At 45.2% G+C, this 24,339-nt stretch overlaps 1 protein-coding gene across 1 annotated transcript; it reads left to right on the plus strand.

Moving 5' to 3' along the window:
• Window positions 1–20,403: 20,403 nt before the first annotated feature.
• LOC147701117 (putative G protein-coupled receptor 33) lies at window positions 20,404–21,584 on the plus strand. Its single transcript, XM_086928579.1, has one exon. The coding sequence runs from the start codon at window positions 20,404–20,406 to the stop codon at window positions 21,379–21,381; it is 978 nt and encodes a 325-aa protein (XP_086784705.1). The 3' UTR covers window positions 21,382–21,584.
• The last annotated feature ends 2,755 nt before the right edge of the window (window positions 21,585–24,339 follow it).

The following is a 24,339-nucleotide window of genomic DNA, read 5'->3' on the forward strand; positions in this document are numbered from 1 at the left end:
CTGATCGCATCCAGTTAATCGTAAATATGCCACAACCCCAGACACAAAAGGAAGTGCGGGCCTTTATAGGCCTCACCTCGTACTGTAGACAATGGATTCCTCAGTATGCATTTTTAGCTAAACCACTCATTCAGTTGACAACACAGGAGGCAGCAACTTCGACTGCCCTTCCGTGGACTCAGGAACATACACAAGCCTTTGAAGGATTAAAGAAAGCTTTATGTCAAGCACCAGTTTTAGCGACACCATGTTACAGCAAACCTTTTACACTTTTTGTTACAGAACGTGATGGTACGGCGTTGTCTGTCCTCACTCAAGATCAAGCAGGTTCACATAAGCCTTGCGCTTATTTTTCAAGTACATTGGATTCAGTAGCCCAGGCGCTCCCTGCGTGCTTAAAGTCAGTAGCAGCAACAGCACTAGCAATCAGACAGAGCGACTCAATTGTTTTAGGACATCAATTAACAGTACAAGTTCCACATTCTGTAGAGGTTCTTTTAAACAGAACTCAGACTCAACACTTGACTATAGCACGACTGACAGGTTATGAATTAACACTATTCCAGCCACACATAGAAATCAGACGCTGCAGTATTCTGAACCCCGCTACATTATTACCTTCAATAATGACAGATCCAGCTCCGCATGATTGTATAGAGATCATTAATGCAGTAACAAAGCCCCGACGAGACTTAACAGATGTTCCATTGACAAATCCAGACCTGACACTTTATGTGGATGGTTCATGTATGAGAACAAGTACAGGAGAATTAGTGGCCGCATATGCAGTGACCACTGAAACTGAAGTCAAAGAAACATACCATATTGATACGTTGTCTGCTCAAGCGGCAGAGCTTATTGCTCTGACCCGAGCCTGTATATTAGCCAAGAACAGAAATGTTAACATATACACGGATTCCCGTTATGCGTTCGGAGTCGTACACGACTTCGGAATGTTGTGGCAAGAACGAGGTTTCTTGACCTCTCACGGTGCCAAGATCCAACACGGTCCCCTCATTCAAGCATTGTTAGAAGCAATACATCTGCCTTCAGGCATATCCGTCATGAAGTGTAAAGCACATACTAAAGTTACAGATTCCGTTTCCCAGGGTAACGACCTGGCAGACCAGACAGCAAAGCATACAGCATTGACTCACACCCAGACAACTGACGTGACAAAGACAATAGTACCGACACATTGTATGACAGTTAGGGATCCCGCCCTAGATGTAATCGATATTCAGACACATGCTACTGCAGATGAAATAAAGAAATGGACCGAACTAGGAGGGATCCAGACAGATCAAGGATGGATGACGAAGGGAAAATCTACATGGTTTCTCCCCGACTCTATGGTTCAAGTCATAATCAATACAGCACATAGTCCAGCACATCTAGGAGAGAAAGCGATGTTAGACAGTTTACAGAATCTCTGGTATAACAAGCACTTACGAGCAGCAGCAAAACAGAAAGTGCGTACTTGCATGATCTGTTGTCAGTTCAATCCAGGTAAAAGCGTCCCGGTAAAGCAAGGTGGATTTCATCCTCCCGATCACCCTTTTGAAGTCCTCCAGATGGATTATATCCAGATGGACCGTTGTCGAGGATTCAAATACGTCCTTGTAATTGTTTGTGCACTTTCCCGTTGGACCGAAGCATATCCAGTCCCAGATTACACTGCTCCGACCACTGCCAGGCAGCTGGTTCGTGAATTCTTCCCACGATACGGCTTGCCTCGTGTCGTGTACTCAGATAACGGACAGCCATTCTCTTCCGAATTGATGAAACAGGTTTCCTTGCTGCTAGGATATCAGTGGAGATTCCATTGTGTCCGACATCCCGAAGCCGCAGGCCTTGTAGAGAGGCATAACCAGACACTAAAGACCCGTCTTGCTAAAGTTTGTAAAGAGAAAGGGGTCGACTGGATAGTCGCCCTGCCAGTTGCATTGTTCTACATGAGGATGGTCGCCCACTCGCGATCAGGACTATCCCCGTATGAAGTGGTCTTCGGACGACCACCGAATATGTGGGGGACGCCCATGCCTAAGAAAATTACAGATGTTGATTGTAATATGCTGACAGATTACCTTGCCTCCTTGATGTCTGCACTCCAATCATGTCGTTCACAGGTTGCCGCAGCCTTTCCTGACAACACAGATGTAAAGCCGCATGATGTCCGTCCAGGAGATCTGGTCCTAATTAGGAACTTCGACAGGAAAAGTCAGCTGGAGCCCCGCTGGAAAGAGCCGAAGACCGTCCTTCTCACAACGAGGACCGCTATCAAAATTGAAGGCAGAAAGGGGTGGATCCATACAAGCCATATAAAAAAATGCAATGAACTAATGCCAGGAAAAGACTCGTTCACCCCTTCCAAAGACTGTATCGAACCTAGTGACTTTAAAGTTCCGAAACAAGAGAAAACTCCCCAAGAGGAGTACAGACTGAAACTCCGATCTAGCAAGTCAGACAGTTTAATTGTTTAAGTCCTCCCCTAGGTGAATCGGTTAAATAGTTTCTGACATGTATCCCCTAGATCAAGATAGAGAGAGAGAGAGACAACTCAAGAAACGTACATATTGTAAATCACTCCGTAGTCACTGTATAGTGACATTATTGATTATGTTTTTTCTAAGCCTTCTGATTATTGTTGCTAGTATATTGCTTTCTGTATACTATCCTATTTTCAAGCGTGAACAATCTGCTTATAATGACACTGTCGAACACTCCTTTTGTGAATTACCTCCCCACGAACTTTCTTACAGACTTGCGCTGCGCAACAACACATTCATTAGTATGTTACATCACTCCCATCAGACTCACAACGCTACAAACTGCTGGATATGTGGCCGACTCCCTCCCTACCAGAAATACAAGGGAGTTCTGCCCCTCTTTCCGTACCCGTTTACACACAATGGCTCCTGTGGTGCCTGGTTTAGAATAATTAATTCCGTAGACCCTGATATTGCTGTTTTTAAAGGGAGCTGGGTTTGGGGAAACTTGAACTTAGTTCTGCTTAATGCCTGTTATCCTGACAAGAAGGGACTTCCCATTAGAATAGGAACTGATCTAGAAAATGAAGTATATGGATTAGGTAATTATACAATTAACCTTATGATTCTTACTGTTGAATCAGAAGCTGCACCAGTTCTCCCTGCTATGTCAGTATTACCAGTCACTGGTGAATTATGTGTCAGTAAGAAGGGTTCAGTACACTTAGGTCATAGCAAATGTACTACAGTGGTCGAATTCAGTGACCAAGGCAAATCTTCCTTTAGAGCTACTCGTCATTCCTACTTTGTTTGTGGCCATACCGCATACATACGCTTACCTCCAGATTGGGATGGTACCTGTTACATTGCATTCCTTCTGCCACCTGTTTTTCTAGCTCCTCCTGATTATCACAGAAATACAAATCTAGTAAAGAATAGACTCCGAAGAGATCTCCCGATTGTCGACTATACTGAAACGGCATGGGAGCAGTACACAGATTTCAATAAAGGATTCTTTTTCTTCACAGGCCCCGTCCAAAATAATAAACTAATCCGCAGATTAACTAGAACACTTGAAGCAGTAGTGAATGAAACTGCCTCCGCCCTGGGTAACTTAACAGAGGAGCAGTCCGCCATGCGGGTTGTTGTCCTTCAGAATCGTCTTGTTATTGACGTCATCTTGGCAGACAGAGGCGGAGCTTGTAAGGTCATCGGGTCAAGTTGCTGTGTTTTCATCCCAGAAAACGCGCCAACAGTATACCAAGCTATTACACGTCTTCATAAAATTGCAAATCTGATACATCAGAATCCAGGCACCTGGACTTGGTCCGATTGGTTCTGGACAACGTTAACCGCTTGGGGATGGAAGATCCTATCCTTCCTAGGCATTGCCCTCGTCATAGTATTCAGTTGTTGCCTGTGCCTACAGTGTGGGCCAGCGATATGTGGACTGTGTGTCACATCGTGCATTGAACATTCCAGTTTTTTCTCAAAACGTGAAAGAAAGAAAGATGAGCAAATGATGTTACAAGAACAGACTGATCGATTCATGAGGATCGATATATCATGAAGGGTCCGTAGGGAACAAGGAGGGAATGAGGAAATATAAATTTTATGGTCAAGTAATGTTCCCTAGCGTGTACCCCACCGTCTCCATGTACCAGCTTAAAGTGCATGTAACTTCCCTCCTGTGCCAACTATGAAGACGCAAATACATTTGCGTCCAACGTTAACATGTCCTCTTTCAGACCCACCCTGAATGGGTTGAATATTCCGTTTCCAAGTATGCCTTGCCAACGTCTTTTTATGGTGTACTCTACACGTTTTCCAGCTCTGGCAAACTAGGCCCTGAATTCTGCCACCGAGTCTTTTTTCCTCTGCTTTCTGACTCTGAAAGCCTCAGCCCAGGCTGTCTCTGTACTCGTGACCTCTGCCTTACTCCCTGTGCGGCTCATGGCACTTAGCTCAGCCTGCTGCCTGCCAAGACTGTATTCAACCTTCGAATTATCTGTTCCGCTCCTCGAAACTGCATTCCTGCCTACTAGTTTAAGTAAACATTCCCCCAGCTGCAGAGCAAAGGGCCCGGCCTCACTGTCTCCGTGCAAGTAATTCATAGCCTCTGTTACCATGGAAGGCCCATGCCCCTCGCATCCCATGCAGACACTTAGGCGCTTATACACGCACTCACAGTCAGTATAGAATAGCTTCTGCCCCAGAGACCTTTCCCTCTAGATAGTATGGTTCCCAAACATCAGATATCAGATATGATAGAAGTACGAGTTGATCTGACATGCCAGACTTCTGTCTCTTTCCGCCAGTGTAAATGTCAAGTCCCCTGCACCCGTCTGTTTCACGTCAATCATACGTCATGCAGCTGCGCGCGCATCCATGCCTCAGATTTCTGCTGACATTACAAAATTCTGCTTTGTTGCCACCCACTGTGACACCTATCTGTGACGTTTCTAGTACACACCTCCATGTTCACGCCCAGTTCACGCCTTCTAACTACGTATCACTACCACGTGGATGCTGTTATCTTGTTTCTCTCAGCTGTTACGCCTACTGTATTGGTTTCTATAATGCAACTTAAGTATATAAGCTATGTATTGTCAATAAAATATGGCTCTATCCCTTCCTGAACCCCTGTGGTTGCAGGAACATGATATCCAGGTCTTGACCATTCCTTTTTAAGGAATAAAACCCCTAAGAACTCTAACACCACGGACTCTGCCTCTTTCTTTCCGATTGAGTTATTATTGATTAAGTACTTACCTGCATAGAAATTAAGACGGTAAATCAAATATTTACCACACGCTCCCAAACGCCACCTCCGATCTGCCAGCCACGCCCTCGCCACCGTCCCACGCATCCGTAGAGCCACTGCAGGAGGAAGGTCCTTCGCCTACCTGGCCGCCAAGACCTGGAACTCCCTCCCGGCCGACCTGCGCCTGACCCAAGACCACCTCTCCTTCAGGAAGAAGCTCAAGACCTGGCTGTTCGAGCAGTAGCGGCCCCTCCTCCCCCAAGCGCCTTGAGACCCTACGGGTAGGTAGTGCGCTCTATAAATGTTTTGATTGATTGATTGATTGAATCCATCCTCCAGGGAGTGGGACACTGCTGTAAGTGATGTGTTACTATGGCACTATCATTATAGTCACAAGTTAGGGATGTGCACATACCCCCTTGTAGTTGTGGTATGCTGATGATGATGTACCCCCCTATATCTGAGCACTGCTGGTAGTCCTCTGCACCCACCCCTCATATGTATGGCCTCTGCTGGGAGTCATATCCACCCACCCCAAACTGTTGGCCTCTGCTGGGAGTCCTCTGCACCCACCCCCATACTGTTGGCCACTGCTGGGAGTCATATCCACCCACCCCTCATATGTCTGGCCACTGCTGGGAGTCATCTGCACCCACCCCTCATATGTCTGGCCTCTGCTGGGAGTCCGTTCCCCCCCCCCATATGTCTGGCCTCTTCTGGGAGTCCTCTGCACCCACCCCTCATATGTCTGTCCTCTGCTGGGAGTCCTCTGCACCCACCCCCATACTGTTGGCCACTGCTGGGAGTCATATCCACCCACCCCTCATATGTCTGGCCACTGCTGGGAGTCCTCTGTACCCACCCCTCATATGTCTGGCCTCTGCTGGGAGTCCTGTACACCCACCCCCATACTGTTGGCCACTGCTGGGAGTCCTCTGCACCCACTCCTTATATGTCTGGCCAGGGCTGAGAGTCATATCCACCCACCCCTCATATGTCAGGCCACTGCCGGGTGTCCTCTGCACCCACCCCTCATATGTCTGGCCTCTGCTCAGAGTCCTCTGCACCCACCCCATACTGTTGGCCACTGTTGGGAGTCCCCCCATGCACCCCTCATATGTCTGGCCACTGCTGGGAGTCATATCCACCCACCACCATACTGTTGGCCACATGGGGTTGATGGCGTGTGTGTGCCTCGTATAAGTATTGTGAGGGTGCCGTACGTGAGCGTGTGAAACGCACCGTACCCCAACATTCATGGCGTGTGTGCGCATCATATCACTATTGCAATGGTGCCATACTTGAGTGCGTGAAATGCACCGTACCCCAACATTCATGGCGTGTGTGTGAGGCTCGTATTACTATTGCAATGGTGCTAAACGCAAGCGTGTAAGACGCTCCGTACAAGTACACTTCCGGGGATGACTGGGATGACACGGACGATGTGGTTCATGGCATGTATTTTGCGTACCGGGGATGCGTTTCGGGTTGGACTCTGCTTTTACGGAAGTTTTGAACTCCCGTAGAAAAAGGGTTGCACGGAGTGTCACAGAGACGAATCATACTTGCTGGGCCGGAAAGTGCTGCTTGATTACGTACGGATGTTGCGTAATGCGTTTTCCGGATACAATTTGCACGTATTTGTTTGTCGTACTGTGTTTGGTACGATTGATACGGAGATCTGCTTTGGGTTCGGCTCGTACTTCATCATACGTACGGGGACATTGAAGGTGTACGATTCGTACGGGTAATATGCTCCGTACAGCTATTCGTAGGGGATTTTACCGAATCGGAATTGACCCCACAGTGTAGGGAAACTATGCCTTGATTGGCTACAGAAATCTACACTTGAGGATGTAAAACAACACTTATCTGTACTTTAAGATGGCGCAGACCTTAGGGAATTCTTGCTAGGACCAAGAATACGCGTCAAAAATGTTTCATATATGCCAGTATGTATGCTGCTTACAACGAAATATGGAGGATTACCTAAGCAGAGACTGCAGAACGAATATGAGAAATTGACTGTATTAATTTAAAGAAATCTTTCTCTGTAGTAGACAATGGGTTAACAACTCTGTCGTCCAGGATATAATCATTGGACAGCATTGTGTCTTCTGCCATAGACATCATGGAACAAGACTTGGTCATGTTGCAACATGGTGAGTCTCAAATACGTTCTATCTCGCTATTAGGCTGGACGCTACAAAACTTGCATGAAGGCTATGTGCCTTGGCATTTAATCAACACTATGTCACTGTTTTCAGAATTCAATCTCACTGATAAACAGATCAAAATGGCACAAAGGGGAGCAGACTATATGGTGCTGAGCATTGAAAAACTGGAAACAATACCATTCACAGTGGCAGAAAAACCAGCTACTGAGTGAATTAAACATGGTAAAATTACTCTGCCTGTTATAATTTTCCATTTTCAGCAGGTGAATATAAAAGGTTGGGTAAAGAATACATCAAGACATCCTGGGATTTACCATACACACACAGATGTTGGAGTGAGGGGGCGTGAAGTGTTTCTTAGCAGTTCCAACTGTGAAAATGCACTAAGCAGTTCTCTCCTTTGTCAGAGTATTAGTTTACATGGGGCCTGTGATGGTTCCACTACAAAAGTATCCTGTCACCTACAAGGCTAACCAACTGAAGTTATTAATCCAATTTTTGGACTACTTTTTAATTGACGTTACCTCATGTTGTATGATCACAGCTGCTGTGGCATGTTGCCAGGTATCCCATATCTAGTAACTGTTTCATCCAGGGTCTCTTGCTGTACGCAAGTATTGTTTCCACAAACTAAGACAGCCAGGGAGTCGCCTTTATGGCCTTTACTGAACATCTCTTCTATACGAATTGATACTCTAAGCAGAATGAAAGCCATTCTTTTGCAACAAACTGTGCCACTGACCTTGGCCAAAGAAAAACCTATGATCTAAAAGTCGCAAGAACTTCTCCCGAGATATATGCCCTTTTGAATACAAATTGCCCTATACAGTTCTCAGAAATGTTGGAACGTATCTTAAACATGTCTGATACAAGTGGTATTGTACATGTATTTAAGACCGTGTGTTCAGGACTGTTAGCACCTTTTCAAGAAGTCCTCGGAATACTTCCCAACTTCGTGAACTCTGTGTTTGGTGGACTGCCACTACTTTTTGGACTCATTGCAGGGATCCTATTTTTGCTCCTTCCGCTATGATAGGGCAAGCCAAATCACCAACGTCACTTCAAGCACCATAAAGAGAGCTCTATTGGAGAGCAAGTGTCGTGAGCACATGATCCAAATTTTAGGTTTATCTCGTCTACGAGAATTAAATACCACATGGTTTCTGTCATTCAGACCAATCTGCCAAAATTGCATCTTACCTGTTCTACACAACCTGCTTTGTGATGAAGAATGCATGCTAGGCATCTGTCTAACACTCCCATCAGTCATGCCTAAGGATATCGATACTCTGCTGGACCCGGTAACGGCCCATGCTCTGTGTTGTCCCCAGCGGCTACCAATCCTGATGACGGCATTCATTGAGATCTCACAGATGCAAAATGCTACTGCTGAGGTATGAGAGGAAACAACATGCACACAGGTGGAGAAGAGTGTTGCCGGTGGCAGAGGCAGCCTCCATTCACACAGCGCTCACAACCGCGCCACTGCACTGTTCGGGCTGTCCTAATAGCGAATGCTTTTAATGTTGTAATTTGAATTTGTATTTTAACACGTTCAGTGTGGGGTAATCGGACACAGCATTTGTGATTTCCTGCATTTACCTGTCAGGCTAGTTCTCTCTCCTACTCCCGCCCTGGTCCGCCGCGTCCAATCATGGACGTTTGATGCGGAGGGCGAGGAGGAGCCTTGCACATCCGGGCTCAGGGAGCAGAGGTCAGCGTTCTAGCGACGCTGAAGGTGGGAAGCTTACTTAAACCAGCAGAAAACAGGTACGCGCTGTGGAGAAGAGTGTTGCCGGTGGCAGAGGCAGCCTCCATTCACACAGCGCTCACAACCGCGCCACTGCACTGTTCGCGCTGTCCTAATAGCGAATGCTTTTAATGTTGTAATTTGAATTTGTATTTTAACACGTTCAGTGTGGGGTAATCGGACACAGCATTTGTGATTTCCTGCATTTACCTGTCAGGCTAGTTCTCTCTCCTACTCCCGCCCCGGTCCGCCGCGTCCAATCATGGACGTTTGATGCGGAGGGCGAGGAGGAGCCTTGCACATCCGGGCTCAGGGAGCAGAGGTCAGCGTTCTAGCGACCCCTCCCCTTAGCATAAATGTGCTTGAGCCAGCGACCGCGCAGCGGACGCGTGCAGCGGGCGCGCCGGAAGCGCGCCGAAGTCGAGCCAAAGTCCAGCCCGTCTGCGCCCGTCCGCGGCTGTACGGGGCGCGGGGCCACATACCCTGGTGGGTCGTCACAAACCACCTTAAGGTATGGCAGACATGCTTTACTTGCCTTACAACCTGACACGCCTGACGTCTGCAAACATACCATGCCTGCCCAGTCACTTTTAAAATGTACGAGGTGCCGCTTTGAACCCCTCCTTCATATCCCAGACACTAGCTCGGGCCCTACCATCAAAGCTGCATTATTGAATTGTAGATCTCTACGTAAACACGCTCTAGAAATCTACCATTTACTTGAGGATCAGAATCTTAACATCCTTTTCCTAACTGAAACCTGGCTAGATGATCACTCGGACCCGGATGTTATCCAGGCCATGCCCAACGGCTATTCCCTATCTAGATTGGACAGGAAGGACGGTAGAGGAGGCGGCATCGCCATAGCCACGAAAGCTCCTCTAGTCTGCTCCCTAGCACACATACAGGTTGATCACAGTGAAGCCGGTACCTTCACAATTAACACTGGTCCCAATCATTCGATTTCTGGCATTTTGATATACCGACCACCAGGTAGACTATATGAGTTCACATTGACCCTAATGGAGGCGGTCACTCATCTAGCACTAAGGAAATCCAGACTGTTAGTGCTAGGAGATCTCAATGCTCATTTTGAAGATCACTTAGATAAAGACGCCGATGATATCCGAATGGAACTGCAATCTGTTCAGCTCGATCTAAACAATAAAGAACCTTCTCATCAATTAGGACACTTACTAGACCCCGTCTTTGGAAACTGGCAGGGAGTGCATACCTCTGATCCTATACCCATACCCTGGTCGGATCATCATATTATTCCCATCACAGTCCAACTTGACAGAACGGAGCTTTTTCGTCACCAATCTCTGCGATACAAACGCAGAAAATGGAAGAACTTTTCTTTAAATTCGTTCAATCAAATTGTTCATGACGAAGGCCCTCCTAAAGGGGTCGACTGTGAGGCAGCTAATGACAATTTAAATACTATCGTCACTAAGGCCCTGGACATCACAGCCCCCAGCCGCACCCTGTCCAATGCCAGGAGGCCTAAGAAAACTGCTTCTTGGTTTGGCCAAGAATTGCAGGCCATGAAAACGGCTTGTAAGAAACTTGAGAGAGCTTGGCACCAGAACTTCTGTGCAGATACTAAAACACAATATAAAACAGTACAGAGAGAATATTACAAATCAGTTCGTCTGGCCAAAGCAGAGCATTATCACACCCGTATTATTGAAGCAGGCAATTCCTCCAAGGAACTGTTTCAGATATACAAAGAGATATCCATAGTGGATGGGACTCCCCCCGCTCAAAATGATTCTGTGGAAGCGTGCAATAACATTGCACAGTATTTTGCAGGCAAAATTAGTAAAATCTATACTAGCTTCTCTAAACAGATAGATCCGGCCACGGACTTCACTGAAAATGATAAATTTGTAAATACACCTGTATGTCTCAAATCTTTTGTAGTCCCTTCATATGAAATCCTGTCCAAAATGTGCAACAAAATCAAATCGGGATCTCCCCGGGACCCGGCACCCCCGAAAATTTTAGCTGAAGCCTTTCCTGTATTAGAACCTCATCTCAGGCACTTGCTACAAACCTCTTTTACAACCTCCTGCCTTCCGGAGGAATGGAAACAGGCAATAGTATTACCCATCAAGAAAAAACCAAACATCAGCATGGACATAATGGATAACCTGCGACCTATATCCTTGCTGCCTTATGTGGCCAAGTTAGCAGAGAAAATCGCAAACAGTCAACTTATGGAACATTTTGAGACCCATAATGTTTTCCATAAATCTCAGTCGGGTTTTAGAACTGGCTTCTCTACGGAGACAGCTCTACTGAGGGCCACTGAGACCTTACGTGAGGGAGCAGATGAGGGAAAGACAATGGCCCTCATCATGCTTGATCTCAGTGCCGCTTTTGACACTGTAGCACACTCCATCTTGCTACAGTGTCTTAATAAAGCAGGAGTTACCAACAAGGCACTGAGGTGGCTGAAATCTTTCTTGATTAACAGGAGCTTCCAAGTTCAAAGAGGGACTTTCCTCTCCGACAGGGTGATGCTTGAGCAGGGGGTTCCTCAGGGCTCTGCCCTGAGTCCCACCCTGTTCAATCTATACATGGCCCCTCTGGCAGAGGTGGTGCAATCGTTCGGCGTGGAGCTCGTCTCCTACGCCGACGACACGCAACTTCTCATATCTCTGACCCAAGCCCCTTCTAAGGAAGCTGATAACTTCAATGCCTGCATGTCCAAACTGGCTATGTGGATGAATGAACACTGTTTGAAACTTAATGGGACAAAAACAGAGGTCCTCATTATTGGAGGCAATGAGGCCAAATGGACAACAGAGTGGTGGCCCAGCTGCCTGGGTCCTCTGCCCTCGCCTGCACGAGAGGCGAAGAATCTAGGTGTATGGGTGGACAATAAACTGTCCTTTGACAGCCACGTAAAGAAGACTGTTGGCAAATGTTTTGGGGTGATGAAAACCCTTAACCGCACCCTCGACCTGTTACCCATTAACTCCAGGCGTACCATGACGCAGGCACTGATAACGTCCCGTATTGATTACAGAAACGTGCTGCTCATGGGGACATCAGAGAAAAACATAAAAAAGCTACAGGTTCTACAGAATTCGGCAGCTCGCCTGGTGCTAAGGCTTCCCTGCCGAGCTCCTTCACGCCCCTCTCTAGCAGCCCTCCACTGGCTACCGATCAGTAAGAGGATTGTCTTTAAAGCTATGCTCTGGTGCCATAAAATAATTCATCACAGAGCACCGGCATATATGTCTGATTTGGCGTCTGTGTATGAACCTAATAGATCTCTAAGATCTAAAGGAATGGGTCTGCTCAGAACTACCTGCCCCAAAAAAGCCAGAATGGGAGGCAGATCATTCCGCACCTTAGCTGCCAAGCAATGGAACCTCCTGCCTCTAGATATCAGGTTGGAGAGTAATGAAATCATGTTTAGGAAGAAGTTGAAAACCTGCCTCTTTACTGTGTGATTGGATTTTTTTCTCTGCTGTTGCATTCTCTCTCCACAGCGCGGGGACACGCCGGGAGGTGTTACCAAGCGCTCTACAAACTCCTTTAAACTAAACTTAAACTAAACATCCGATACAAACATTGCTGACACGAACAATGCTGAAAGCAAATCTTCTCATCTATGTGCGGTTAGTCTTCTAAACGAGGTAATCCAACTTTCAACTAGAATGGTAGACAACTTTTTGTCTACAGCCATAGAAGATTTCATGTTTTCTCCAAGCCCAATACTGACTTTTGATTTTGGCACACAGTGTTCTGACAGACTTTGAATTTGACCTTCATTTTTCAAAAAACAAGGGACTAACTTTGGAACTTTTTCCTATGATTAATTTTTTTTCTCCAAATTTGTATTTTTCATTTTTTTGGCACAATGAATCTGCGTATATTAGAACTATTCATAGAGAACAAGAATTCTTTGAATACTTCCAGAGACAATATATGACCTTATCCACAATAAAATGATTATGTAATCTGAAATTAAATGGGCTCGGACCCTTTTTCTTCAGTATTTACGAGCCATTTCATCATGTATATATGTGTATGATTTATTCATGTAGCATATAAACGTCTACATATGCTTAGAATGAAGCATTGCTTTAATGCGTACAGCAACACTTTTAAATGAATTTTCTTTTTTTGGCATGTTTTTAAGCAAATCTTACGAAACTATATTTTAGATATGTTTAACATGTTTAGGATTTAGTAATGTTGCGAGCGAATTACCACCCTCTTGAAGAGGGTTGTAATTTGCGAGTGTTTTGCGCCCACAATTACAGACACAAAATAGTCTTTCAAAGGGTTGCGCTCACTATTAGGAAGGCAACACCCCTTCATAATAGCGAGTCACAAAACATTATTTTGTGAGTCGCAGAACATTGTGACTCGCAATGTTGGTTTGTACATTCTCCATGCTGTTTTTTCATGCACAAACGAGTTCCTAAACCTGTTTGCGCATGCAAAAATGGTCATACATCTTGCCCCTAAAATGTAAAATTAGTGACAGACCCTGATTGAAAGGTCAGATGGCAGACAGTGGTTCAGGGCTGAAACGTGGTTGTTAAGTTCATTTGTCACTGCCATTTTAATATGGCTTTGGAAAATGGTCCAGTTACCACTCTTTCGGCACTTGACTCTTAGGGAAGCAAGCTTCTCAGGTAGAAAATGCGGGGCAAGAGTTCAGAACTCAATATAAAACAACAGACCCAATAATGTATAGTACAGCCCGCAGCTTATCTTTTATGTAAAAAGAAAGTACTTTATTCTCATAGCAGAACAAAATAATACTCAATTAGATGGAAACAGTCTTGTAACCTAAGTTGCATTTCTCAGTACAGTGCTACACCCCCTCTTTTCCTGGTAGCCTATCTTCATTCTGCAATGGTCGAGATCCTGTAACTACAGTCCCCAAGACACTATGGGGCATGTGTACTAGGAAGTGATGGAGCACAGCGTTAGCCTTTTTGGAATAACTCCACACTCCGCCACTTCTGAAACGCAGGGCTACACCGTATTTACAACAATACGGTGCAGCCCTGCATTTAGCTCTGTGCTGGCACTAAATTTAGCTGCCTATCGCCAACAAAGGGCACCCTTGCACCATTGTGCAAGGGTGCCTGCATTGTGGGGAACGATTGTTTACCTGCAGGAATGTGGGGAATGATTGTTTACATGCAGGAAGGTGTCCCTTCCTGCACATAAACAATCACAAATGGCAATTTGTAAGTCATGTGTGTGTAGCTTTGTGCAGCACACATAGATGTTGCAACTCGTCATTTTTAAAATTATTGTTTATATGCCGGAAGGGATACCTTCAATGCACATAAACATCCATGCATGGCATTTTGCTGTTTTTATGTGTGCTGCACAATGCATTTCTACTTGTTGCGTTGTTAAGGCTAGTTTTTCCTGGATGTAATTTTGGCTCTGCCCCATATTCACGCAACCCTTGTAAACATGGGGCAGTGTCAAAATATGGGTGTTGAGGGGGAATGTCCACCACAGCACCCATTGCCCGATAGCTGGAAAGGGGGACTTATTCACAATGCAGCGTTAAGCCACATTAAGTGGCTTGAGGCTGCCTTGCAAATAAGGAGAAGCCCTTACTGCCACCACAAGGTAAAAAAAGTGACGTTTTGGTGGTGACAGGAGCGTGTAAATAAAAAAAATCAGGTAATGGTTAGGAACAGGGGCCTCAAATACTGTCAATGGTTAACTGTTCAGCTCAATGTCTTCTTGTCCCTTTAGCAAAATTCTTATGCATGAATGGCTGACTTATCTGCACATTAGTCTTATATCCCAGATGCATGCTAAGCCTACACTTACCTGGTAGTTATCAGTGCAGTGTAGGCTGTGTGGTATATGTGATCAGTGCCCACATGGTGGTGGCAGTTTCTGGCAGAGATGCAGTGACAGCTTACTCTGGAAACTGTTTACAGGCAAGGAATAAATAGGCAGCTCTGAGGGACATCACATCTCTGCGGCAGCCTTCCCGGATGGTTGTGGATGAGAACCCAGATTCTGCAGTTGTGGGTGTCAGACTGAATACATTGATGCAGCCTCCAGGCCAATCAGGGCTTCCTGCTATGGCAGCTACATGGATTTCAATCTCACAGAGGATGATGGCGGCATCGGTATTTCAACTCTACTGCAGACTGACAGGCCTCAAGAGTGAATACTTGATTGGGTAGAGCTTTACTGCAGCTCAGAGAGTCCTCTTTGCTCACTAGGATTGTCAGCTTTCTCGGTATGTTTCTCAAGTCTCAACTTCTTCTCTTGGACAGTCTCTTCTCCTACAGGGCCAGGCACACTCCTTCCCTCTCACAGCAGGTAGTCAGGCTTCAAGACACTTCAGGCAGATCTTCAGCTCATTCAGAAGAAAGGTGCTGCCTTTAAGTGATGTCCCCAGGCCCAGGTAGACATCAGACCTGGTGTCACAATCCCCACAAGCCTTACCGTCTGCCTATAGAGTAGTCTCACTGGGATGACATGAATAACCTTCTCCGTCTCTTACCCACTCCCCTGTCCTACCTTAATAGTATCAGTCCGGGGGCGTGGTGACAGCCGGGGGAAGGAATCCTGGTAATGAGGTGCCTGAAGATGTGGTTAGGTGATAAGGGACCCTCCTGGGTGAATAGGCCTTCCTGCCTCGGGACCTGAGGGAAGGATAACCCACAACAATTACCTTCCGTATGATCGCATGCACACTGTTATCAGGCATACATGTGAACAGGAAAGGAAATGGGAACCATAGTCACCTGCAGGAAAGGAGGGTTCAAGGCTGTTCTTAACGATGAAGAGGAAAAGGAACCATGTGCTCCTGCGCTTGTGGGTCAGATGAATGGCAGGAGAAATGGGTGAAGCACCTTTGATACCAGGATAAATAATAACCAGGGAAAAGAAAGATAATGCACTCCTGCGCCACCAAAATCAGCAAGACAAAGTACGGTGTCACGCTCCTGCGCCCACCGAGGAATCACCATAGGAATAGGTAACACGCCCCGCGCTTACCGAAATACAATAGCAAGGTATGGTGTTGCGCTCCTGCGCTCACTGTGCCATGCTGAGAGGACCCAAGAGCAAGGTGATGGTAACGCGCTCCTGCGCTCACCGTGCCGTGCTCAGGAGAAACAAGGGCGAGGTAACGGGATGCGCTCCTGCGCTTCTCGTGTCGATGTTCACAAAGGAAATCTAGGCAAGGCGATGGTGTTGCGCTCCAGCACTCACCGCGCCATGCCGAGGGGAGAACAAAGGCAAGGTAACGGGAATGCGCTCCTGCGCTTCCCGTGACGTGTTTGCAAAAGAAATGTAGGCAAGGTGACAGTGTTGCGCTCCAGCGCTCACTGTGCTGTGCCGAAGGGAAACAAAGGGAAGGTAACGGGAATGCGCTCCTGCGCTTCCCGTGTCGTGTTCACAAAAGAAATGTAGGCAAGGTGACGATGTTGCGCTCCAGCGCTCACCATGCCGTGCCAAAGGGAAACAAAGGCGTCCAAACAGAATCAGAAGCACCGGGGTGAGCTTTGTCAGTTGCTTAATGGTGCTTCACCCGGAAGCAGTTTGGTGGTGACCCGCGGTACTGCGCTGCTCATAAGCGCTTGTCCGCCAACCAGCCATGTTCGTCCGTGATTCGTTTCGGGGACATGACACCTGGTAGCATTTCACCTCTTTGTTGAAGAAGAACTTGGGACTGAAACAAATTGTGGTGCGTTTTATTCACTGCACATACACATGGGATGTCAGAGCAAGTTTCTGGGTTTCACATAATAGTGAATCTCTGCACAAGAAATGCCTGTAGGCTGCCTCCTCCTAACATCGAATGAAAGGTCCAGCTACTCTACAGATTGAAAAACATGGTGCATTGACACCACTGCTTGATGTGAGGCAGAATGGACCTTGGTGGTTTTTCAGAGTCTGCTATGAAGACACATTTGGTGCCCCTCACCAAGTCACAGAGCATGGTCCTGGTTTCACATTATCAATGATGGGCCTAAGCCTCTGTGCACAAGGGAGTGACAGCAGGGCCTGAATAAAAGTCAGAATACCAGTTTCAAGATAGCACATGAGGCCTTGGGACAGGTGTATTCACCTGTTTACTAAGTAAATCGAGATAGACATGGTTAAACATTTCTTCGCTATTTTTACCATTAGATGTAAGTTAAATATTGCATCTGATAGGAATGAACTTGCTGCGCATATTATGTATATGTTTCAGAAAGTGAGTGAACCACCACATATTTAAGCTGTCCTAGTTAGCAGTTGCTAAGATTGAGAGCTTGGTTTCAGTAGTTTTGGTTTGTCTTTCTTTGTACATAAGTAGACTTTATGTGTGGCATTAAGGCTGCTGGTGAGTGCACATTGGGAATGATTGCATGGGTGGGTGCATATCTGACTACATAGGCTCAAGCAACAGATACCTAGATAAACTAATAGGAGTTCATTTTGTAGGATATTGTATGGAGAGTGTTGAGGTCGACATAGAGGGGCTGTACACAGAAATGGGTGAGATTTGTTGACAGGAAGGTTTAGATTGTTTACAAGTTTGTGTACAGACATGGATATGTTGGAGGTGTAGTTGAGACAGAACAAGAGTTTCAATAGTTAAACCATTGTGAAATTGGTGTGGAGTTTCAGACCCTTGAGTTTATCTACAGGTTCTTTGAGGTTGTGAGGTTGGATGAGTTAGAGCTGGTGAGCAGTATGGATTGTGTTGCTTTATATTGTAGCATTTGCATTAGGGGTTGTAGTAGCAGATAGTGTTTACTGAATATGTTGGGTTGAACCTTTTAGTCAAGACACTGCCGCGTCTATGTGGTTATTTGCTTGTGACTGGTGACTGATGTTGATAACTGCTCAGTGAAGACATGGACAAATTTGGATGAAGGAAGATTTACTAATAAAGAGGGGATCAAGGTTGTGATGTGTGGTCGGCCTTAAAATGCTGAGGGGAGAGGGAAATTAGGCAAGGGAAGTGATTGTGTTGAGGAGATAGGTGCATACATTTTCTTGTATGATTAATTGGCACCGTCTCCACTCTTGGGGACATATTTATGAGAGCTTTGCATCATGCTTGCACCATGCAACATGGTACATGCGTGAAAGTCAGATATTTCAAGCCCAGCATATCCACTTTGCGTTGATTGGAATGTCTTCAAAATCTGGAGTAAGGCAATGCAGAGCAGATCGAAGAGTTACATTACTCTGGGTAAGGGAGGTGTTCTATAGGCTTTGCGGTGGGTGTTACCATGCAACTTCCATGTTTTTTTTATGCATTCACAGATTTAAAAGGACTTGCGAACAAAATGCACCAAAAAGATATGCCTCGCCAGGAGAGGCGTAACAAGGAGAAATATGTTTATTTCTACTCATTTTTATATCTTTTTATGTATACTGTACACATAGAAAGAGGAAAAATTCTCTTAGGATTGTTTTTGTGTTGGTAGGTGCACTTTCCTGCACAAAAACTAGGCTTGGGCAAAGCACTTCGCTACGCTCGCCTGGTTTGCGAAGTTTGCGCAACTTCTCACCACGTGAACTGCACATAGCACAGTGGGGCCACGCTTAGCGTAGTGCAGTAGTCATTTTTTGCTTGCTCGCGGTCCTTAATGTCAAGTTGGGGACCGCGAGCAAGCAAAATAAGATCCTGGTGAGACTTTTTCCTTGTTCGCGATCAGCAACATCAAGTTGACGATCGCGAGCGTGGAAAATAAACCTCCCTGCGAAATTCTCAACGCGGGGAGGTCTGGTTTCTCATTCCGAGTGGTCACGTATGCTCGCGACCGCTCGCGATGAGAAACTACCTGTCCGCGTTGAGAAAGCTGCCGCTCGAGGAAAAATCTCCTCGAGTGGCAGAAAACTACAGCTCGCACTGTGCAGGATGCCGTTTTCAATGATTGCACAGTGCAGGATGCTTGACCGCACTGTACAATCATTGAAAACAGCATCTTGCACAGTGCGAACATGCTACTACGCAGTTCATGTAGTGCTATGCGTAGGTCGCGTAGTGCAAAGTGCACTTTGTGTAGCTTCGCGAAGCGCTACTTCGCAAACTACGCCCAGCCCTAACAAAAACAGCAACAGAGGCACCCTTGTTGGAGGTAGGCTTCAAAAATGGCAGCAGCGCAAGGGAAAAGGACAGGAATGTGCCCTATTGGATAAATATTGGATAAATATGACGCATTCCTGCTCTTTCCCTATGATGCGGGGCACAGCAGCAAAGTGACGTGCTGGCTGCCCTACACCACAAATGACAGATGTATGCCCCTTTGACAATGAAGTAGATACACTGAGGTTCAGACCTATAACCCCCTTCTGGTCTTGTTTGGCCAAAACCAGGCTTGATTTCTGAATGATTGAAACTTTCTTAAATATGTCGAATGTATACAGCTACTTTATTTATTTGTTAGAAGTGACTAGAATCATCACAAGTGGTGATGGGATTTTTAACAAGGATTACAGGTTCCCCCGGCATTACAAAATAAGTATTATTTTTATATTTATTTTAGCTTTGAATTTGTAATTATGTTTGCTTTGAACTGCATGTGAAACTTCAAAGGGATAAATGGATATGATGGTTCCCCGTTGATTGGAGTTTGTTGATTAACTAATAACCTCCAGTTTCTATAGAAAACTGTGTATACAGTGTAGATTCCAGCAGCTGAATTTTCACCAATATATTTTCTCTACGAAGGGTGAAATATTGCTGATGGATCATACACTCTTGTTATAGTATCCTATGGAAATTGTAGTTATTTCAGTTACATTTTGTAAATTGACCTTTTGCCGCTTTTAGATCGATCTCTATGCATTTCCAACATGTATCTTTCAGCAAATATACTATATTCCACCAATATTATTTTCAAGCGTTTGTTTGTAAATAAATTGCATAAGTGGTTGTTTTCTATTGTGAGTGGTTGGTCACTAGAAAGTTACATTTATTTTTAAAGTATACTTAGAGAAAACAGATAAAAAAAACTTTCATGAGCAAGCTAGAAAAAATACATATCTGCAACCAAATTCTAGAGTTGTGGAATTTGTCTAAAGGTTCCACTTGGAACACATAGGTCACCATAGACATGGTCTCATTGTTGCAGTTGAGCTGAACATGTTTCCAAGAAGAAAACATTTTATTTAAACTACTGTGAAGAAATGTGCTTTGTTCCATTGCTTAAGATTTTCTCTCTCTCTAATTCTTCTGATTTGTCTCTTCTCTCCCAGGGCATCATGCCTCATCATAATAGGACCTACTATTCGATGAGTTTCCCTTACAAGGAGAAAGACAAGAATATAGTGAACTTGGTATCATCTATGGTTTTTTTCTTCACTGCTTTGATTGGTATTTTTGGAAACTCTCTCTTCCTCTGGACATTGGGATTCAGGATGAAGAAGACAGTCAACACCATATGGTTTTTCTGCTTGGTTTTGTCCAGTTGGACTTACTCGATAATCATGCCAATCCTTGGAGGGTTTGTTTTGTTTGATTTCCACTGGCCTTTTGGCATAGCGATGTGCAAAGTGGTGAACACGTTGATGTCTCTCTGTATGTACGCTTCAGTGTTCACCTTGACCATCATTAGCCTGGACCGTTACATCTTGGTTGTCTACCCCGTCCGGGCCAGGCATTACAGAACTCCCCGATGGGCTACAATTGTGTGCTATTCCATTTGGGGCGCAGCTTTCATGTTAAGTGCACCATACCTGGCCTTTCGAGAACTCAGGCGGCCAGATGAAAATAATAAAACCATCTGTACCAACAATTATTTACTTTCTGATGACTGGAAAACTCCAGAAGTACAAGCCAGAAGAGATAAAATCCACCTGTGCCTGTTCTTAATCAGGTTTCTAGTTGCATTTCTTTTACCATTCATGGTCATCACTTCCTGCTACATCATCATAGCCGTCAAGGTGAATGTGAGAAGCCTGTCAAGGTCGAGCAAATTCATTAAGGTCATAATGGTCTCCGTTGTGTCATTCTTTGTGTGTTGGACACCATACCACCTGTTCCATTGTTTAATTCTATTTAGAGGATCTGTCCCAGAGTTACTGATACAAGCATGTATGTTGGTGGCCACCACAGCATCATGTTTCAATGTCTGTTTTACTTCCATCTTTTATATTTTCATCGGAGAAAACTTTAAAGAAGTTTTTACAAAGTCTCTTTTGTACCTGATTGAGTCTGCTTTCCATGAAGAAGTTGACTGAACTGTGTTTCTCAGAACAGACCAGATGAGTTTCAAATCATACAAGTGGAATTATGAACAAAAGCATCAGAGAGAACCTGCAACAGCTTGCCCTGCTGGAAATATTATTAATTGGTATGTGTGTCCCTCTCCTCAAATGATGTAACCCAGCCCCGCCACCAACAATGATTCCATTTCTCCTCATAAAAAGACCACTATCAAATGTACAATTTCCCACTTTTTTCCTCCTTAATTTACATATTGCTTTAATGTTAATGTTAATTGGGATTTGCAGAGTGCATAATCACCGGCAGGTCTCTAAGAGAGAGTGGCATTGGCCCACCCCAGAGTGACTGTTGGTTTCAGGTCAATGCATGTGTTATGTCCAGGCCTCTATAAAGAGGAGGGTCTTCCCTTTTTTTGTAAAAAGGAGATGGCCTTTTTCTTTGTGAAGGTTTCCTGGCAGCTTATTGCACAGCTGCGGAATCAAGACCGAGAAGGCTCATCCCCCTTTGGTCGTTGTATTGAAACATGGGCAGGCCAGCTGGCCTGTCTCTGATGACTGGAGGGTATGTCCAGGGCTGTATCTCTCCAGGTGCTCCTTGATGTATACAGGAGCCTGTCGGTAAAGGGCCTTGTGGGCAATGCAGAGGCCTTTGAACCTGGCTCGATGATTGATTGGGAACCAGCGTAGCTGTTGCAACAGAGGTGTGGACCGGCCCGTCTAGGGAGCTTGAAGATCAGCCTAGCTGCATCCTTCATTGGCACTTCAAGATTGCCTAATAGCTTTCCAGGTAGTCCAATATGTAGCGCGTTGCCATAGTCTAGGTGGACACAAGCAATGCAGTCCTCACCGTCCGCAGGGTGGAGAAAGAGAGTAGGGGTGGTCATTTACAGCGGACAGACAGTGGTGCAAATTTTGGGGCAAAATGGAAAATCTCAAAATGGATCATTACTGGAAGCAGTGGACCCAGGTTTAAGCATTTTTGAATATTTGAACTGAAAAACCATACACATTACATGCAAACACAAGCCTTCATCAAACAAATACACAAATGTTGACATATTCTATTTAATTCACAAAAAATGTAAAAAATATCAACATTTTAATTTTAATGTGAGGGTAGAAGTTTTCTAAATTCAATAGAGGCCCCCTAGCATCCATACTACAACCTGTTTGATGCACTTGCTCTGCTCCCACAAACCAATCTGAGAATGCTACCTTAATTTTTAGCTTCCAATTTCAGAATTCCTTCCCGTGAACAAAAGGTTTTATGTACAAATTATTAATCTGTTATAAGTATTTTTCTAAGCAGTCACAGACCAAAGGTTAACAACCGCTTACATAGAACATCCTTAGTCTAGTCTGTGGCAGGAAATGTGAAATGTGGCTTCAAGATCAGAAGCAAGTGGGCACCATGAGGGTGCAAAAGAGACAAGTACATCCTTGAACACCACCAATGCCTGCTCTGTCATAAGCGGTGCAGACAAGTCTTTATCAGCAGAGCTGGCCTGCTGCCTCAGGAGATCTACCTCAACCATTAGCATCTCATTTACATACTGAGCAAGGACAGATTGCTCTGACAAACAGAAGTAGTATTTATTGTTAAGCGACTGCCTTTTTTCTTCAGAGAGAAAACCCTAACCAGCCAGCCTGGCTAAGGAGGACCTCTGAGGACAAGACCCACCTGCAGGTACAGTTTGATGCATGTGTCGGTATCTTGGGGGATTTGAAACCTGCACGAGATGTGATGTTGGTTGTTTGCAGCCCTAATATGCAGCGGTGAGCATGTGAGATTTGGCACATGAGGAGTTTGCAGGTCCGCCTCCTTTCTTCCGTGGTTGATATTTGTGCCTGTTCCCTCTGAGCTGTGATTGTATTTCCCTGGTCCCAGACATTAATTACAGCCCCAGCGCGGGGAAAGAGACCCGAAGCTAAGAGAAAGGTTCAAAGGGCGCGGTTTTGAATATGTCATTGGTAAAAACTACTAGCAGTATGATAGCTTATCTACAGTAAATGGCAGAGTTCTTGAACCTTAAAATGTATTTTCCATTGATGACAGTGATGTTTCACCTAATTACATTTTCATCGCTAACTAATTTAAAAATCAACAGCAAAGATCTGTTTACACATTGGCGTCAATACTGCAGATCAATTCAAACATCGCAGACACTAAACATTTTTTATGAGATGGCAACAAGAGATACTGAAATGCGGGAAGTTAGCAGTAGGGTTCTAAGGACAGTGGGATTAAAACACTTCAGAGCATGGTTCGAAGATGGAAGGACTGGCTCGGGATGGAGGGAGAGTGGGACTGAGGGACTGGTGAAACGTCTAGCTGTCCTTGCCTCGGTCCAGGAAACACCTGCTCACTGAGTAAGGGTTGTGACAAGGAAGCTCTCTAGCTGTCCTCATACCAGAAGGTGAGTACTCAACAGCTCACTGAGTAAGAGTTGTGACGAGGAAGGTCTATCTGTCCTCATGGTCAAGGAAGTGGGAAGACAGCAGATCACTTAGTAAGGGTTGAAACAAGGAAGCTTTCTAGCAGTCCTTATAGACTAGAGGCTGAGAAGATGACAGGTCTCTGAGTAAGGATCAAGACGGGGAGGATTGGTGTGGATGAAGCACCATGGTTGGTGAGCAACATTTGCGGTCACTCTTACTCAACACAGCTAGTTTTTGCTGTTTATCTTTAACTCGGGGCATCTTCACTGATTAAAAAGTGTAATGAAGAGGACCAGCTAGGAGGACATTCAGGCTCTGAATCAGCATGGCATAAATACAGAGACAAGTAAGGAAGGGATGCACAGATGAAATAAACTCCACAAAGGAAAAGACCATAATCACCAATGTAATTTTAAAATAGTTTTATGGTACCTGACTTCACTGGGCTAAAGATTTCTGAAGTCACAACTCGGTTGAAATAGAATGCAGAGCAAGCAGTTGAGTCAGGACAGCTATGTGAGGGAAGTCAAGTCA

The sequence above is a fragment of the Lissotriton vulgaris genome, chromosome 7 (genome assembly GCF_964263255.1).
Source record: "Lissotriton vulgaris chromosome 7, aLisVul1.2, whole genome shotgun sequence".
Classification (NCBI taxonomy): Eukaryota; Metazoa; Chordata; class Amphibia; order Caudata; family Salamandridae; genus Lissotriton; species Lissotriton vulgaris.

What these genes read in the sequence shown, in the direction of transcription:
- LOC147701117 (XM_086928579.1), top strand. Translation starts at nt 20,404, where the DNA reads ATGCCTCATCATAATAGGACCTACTATTCGATGAGTTTCCCTTACAAG.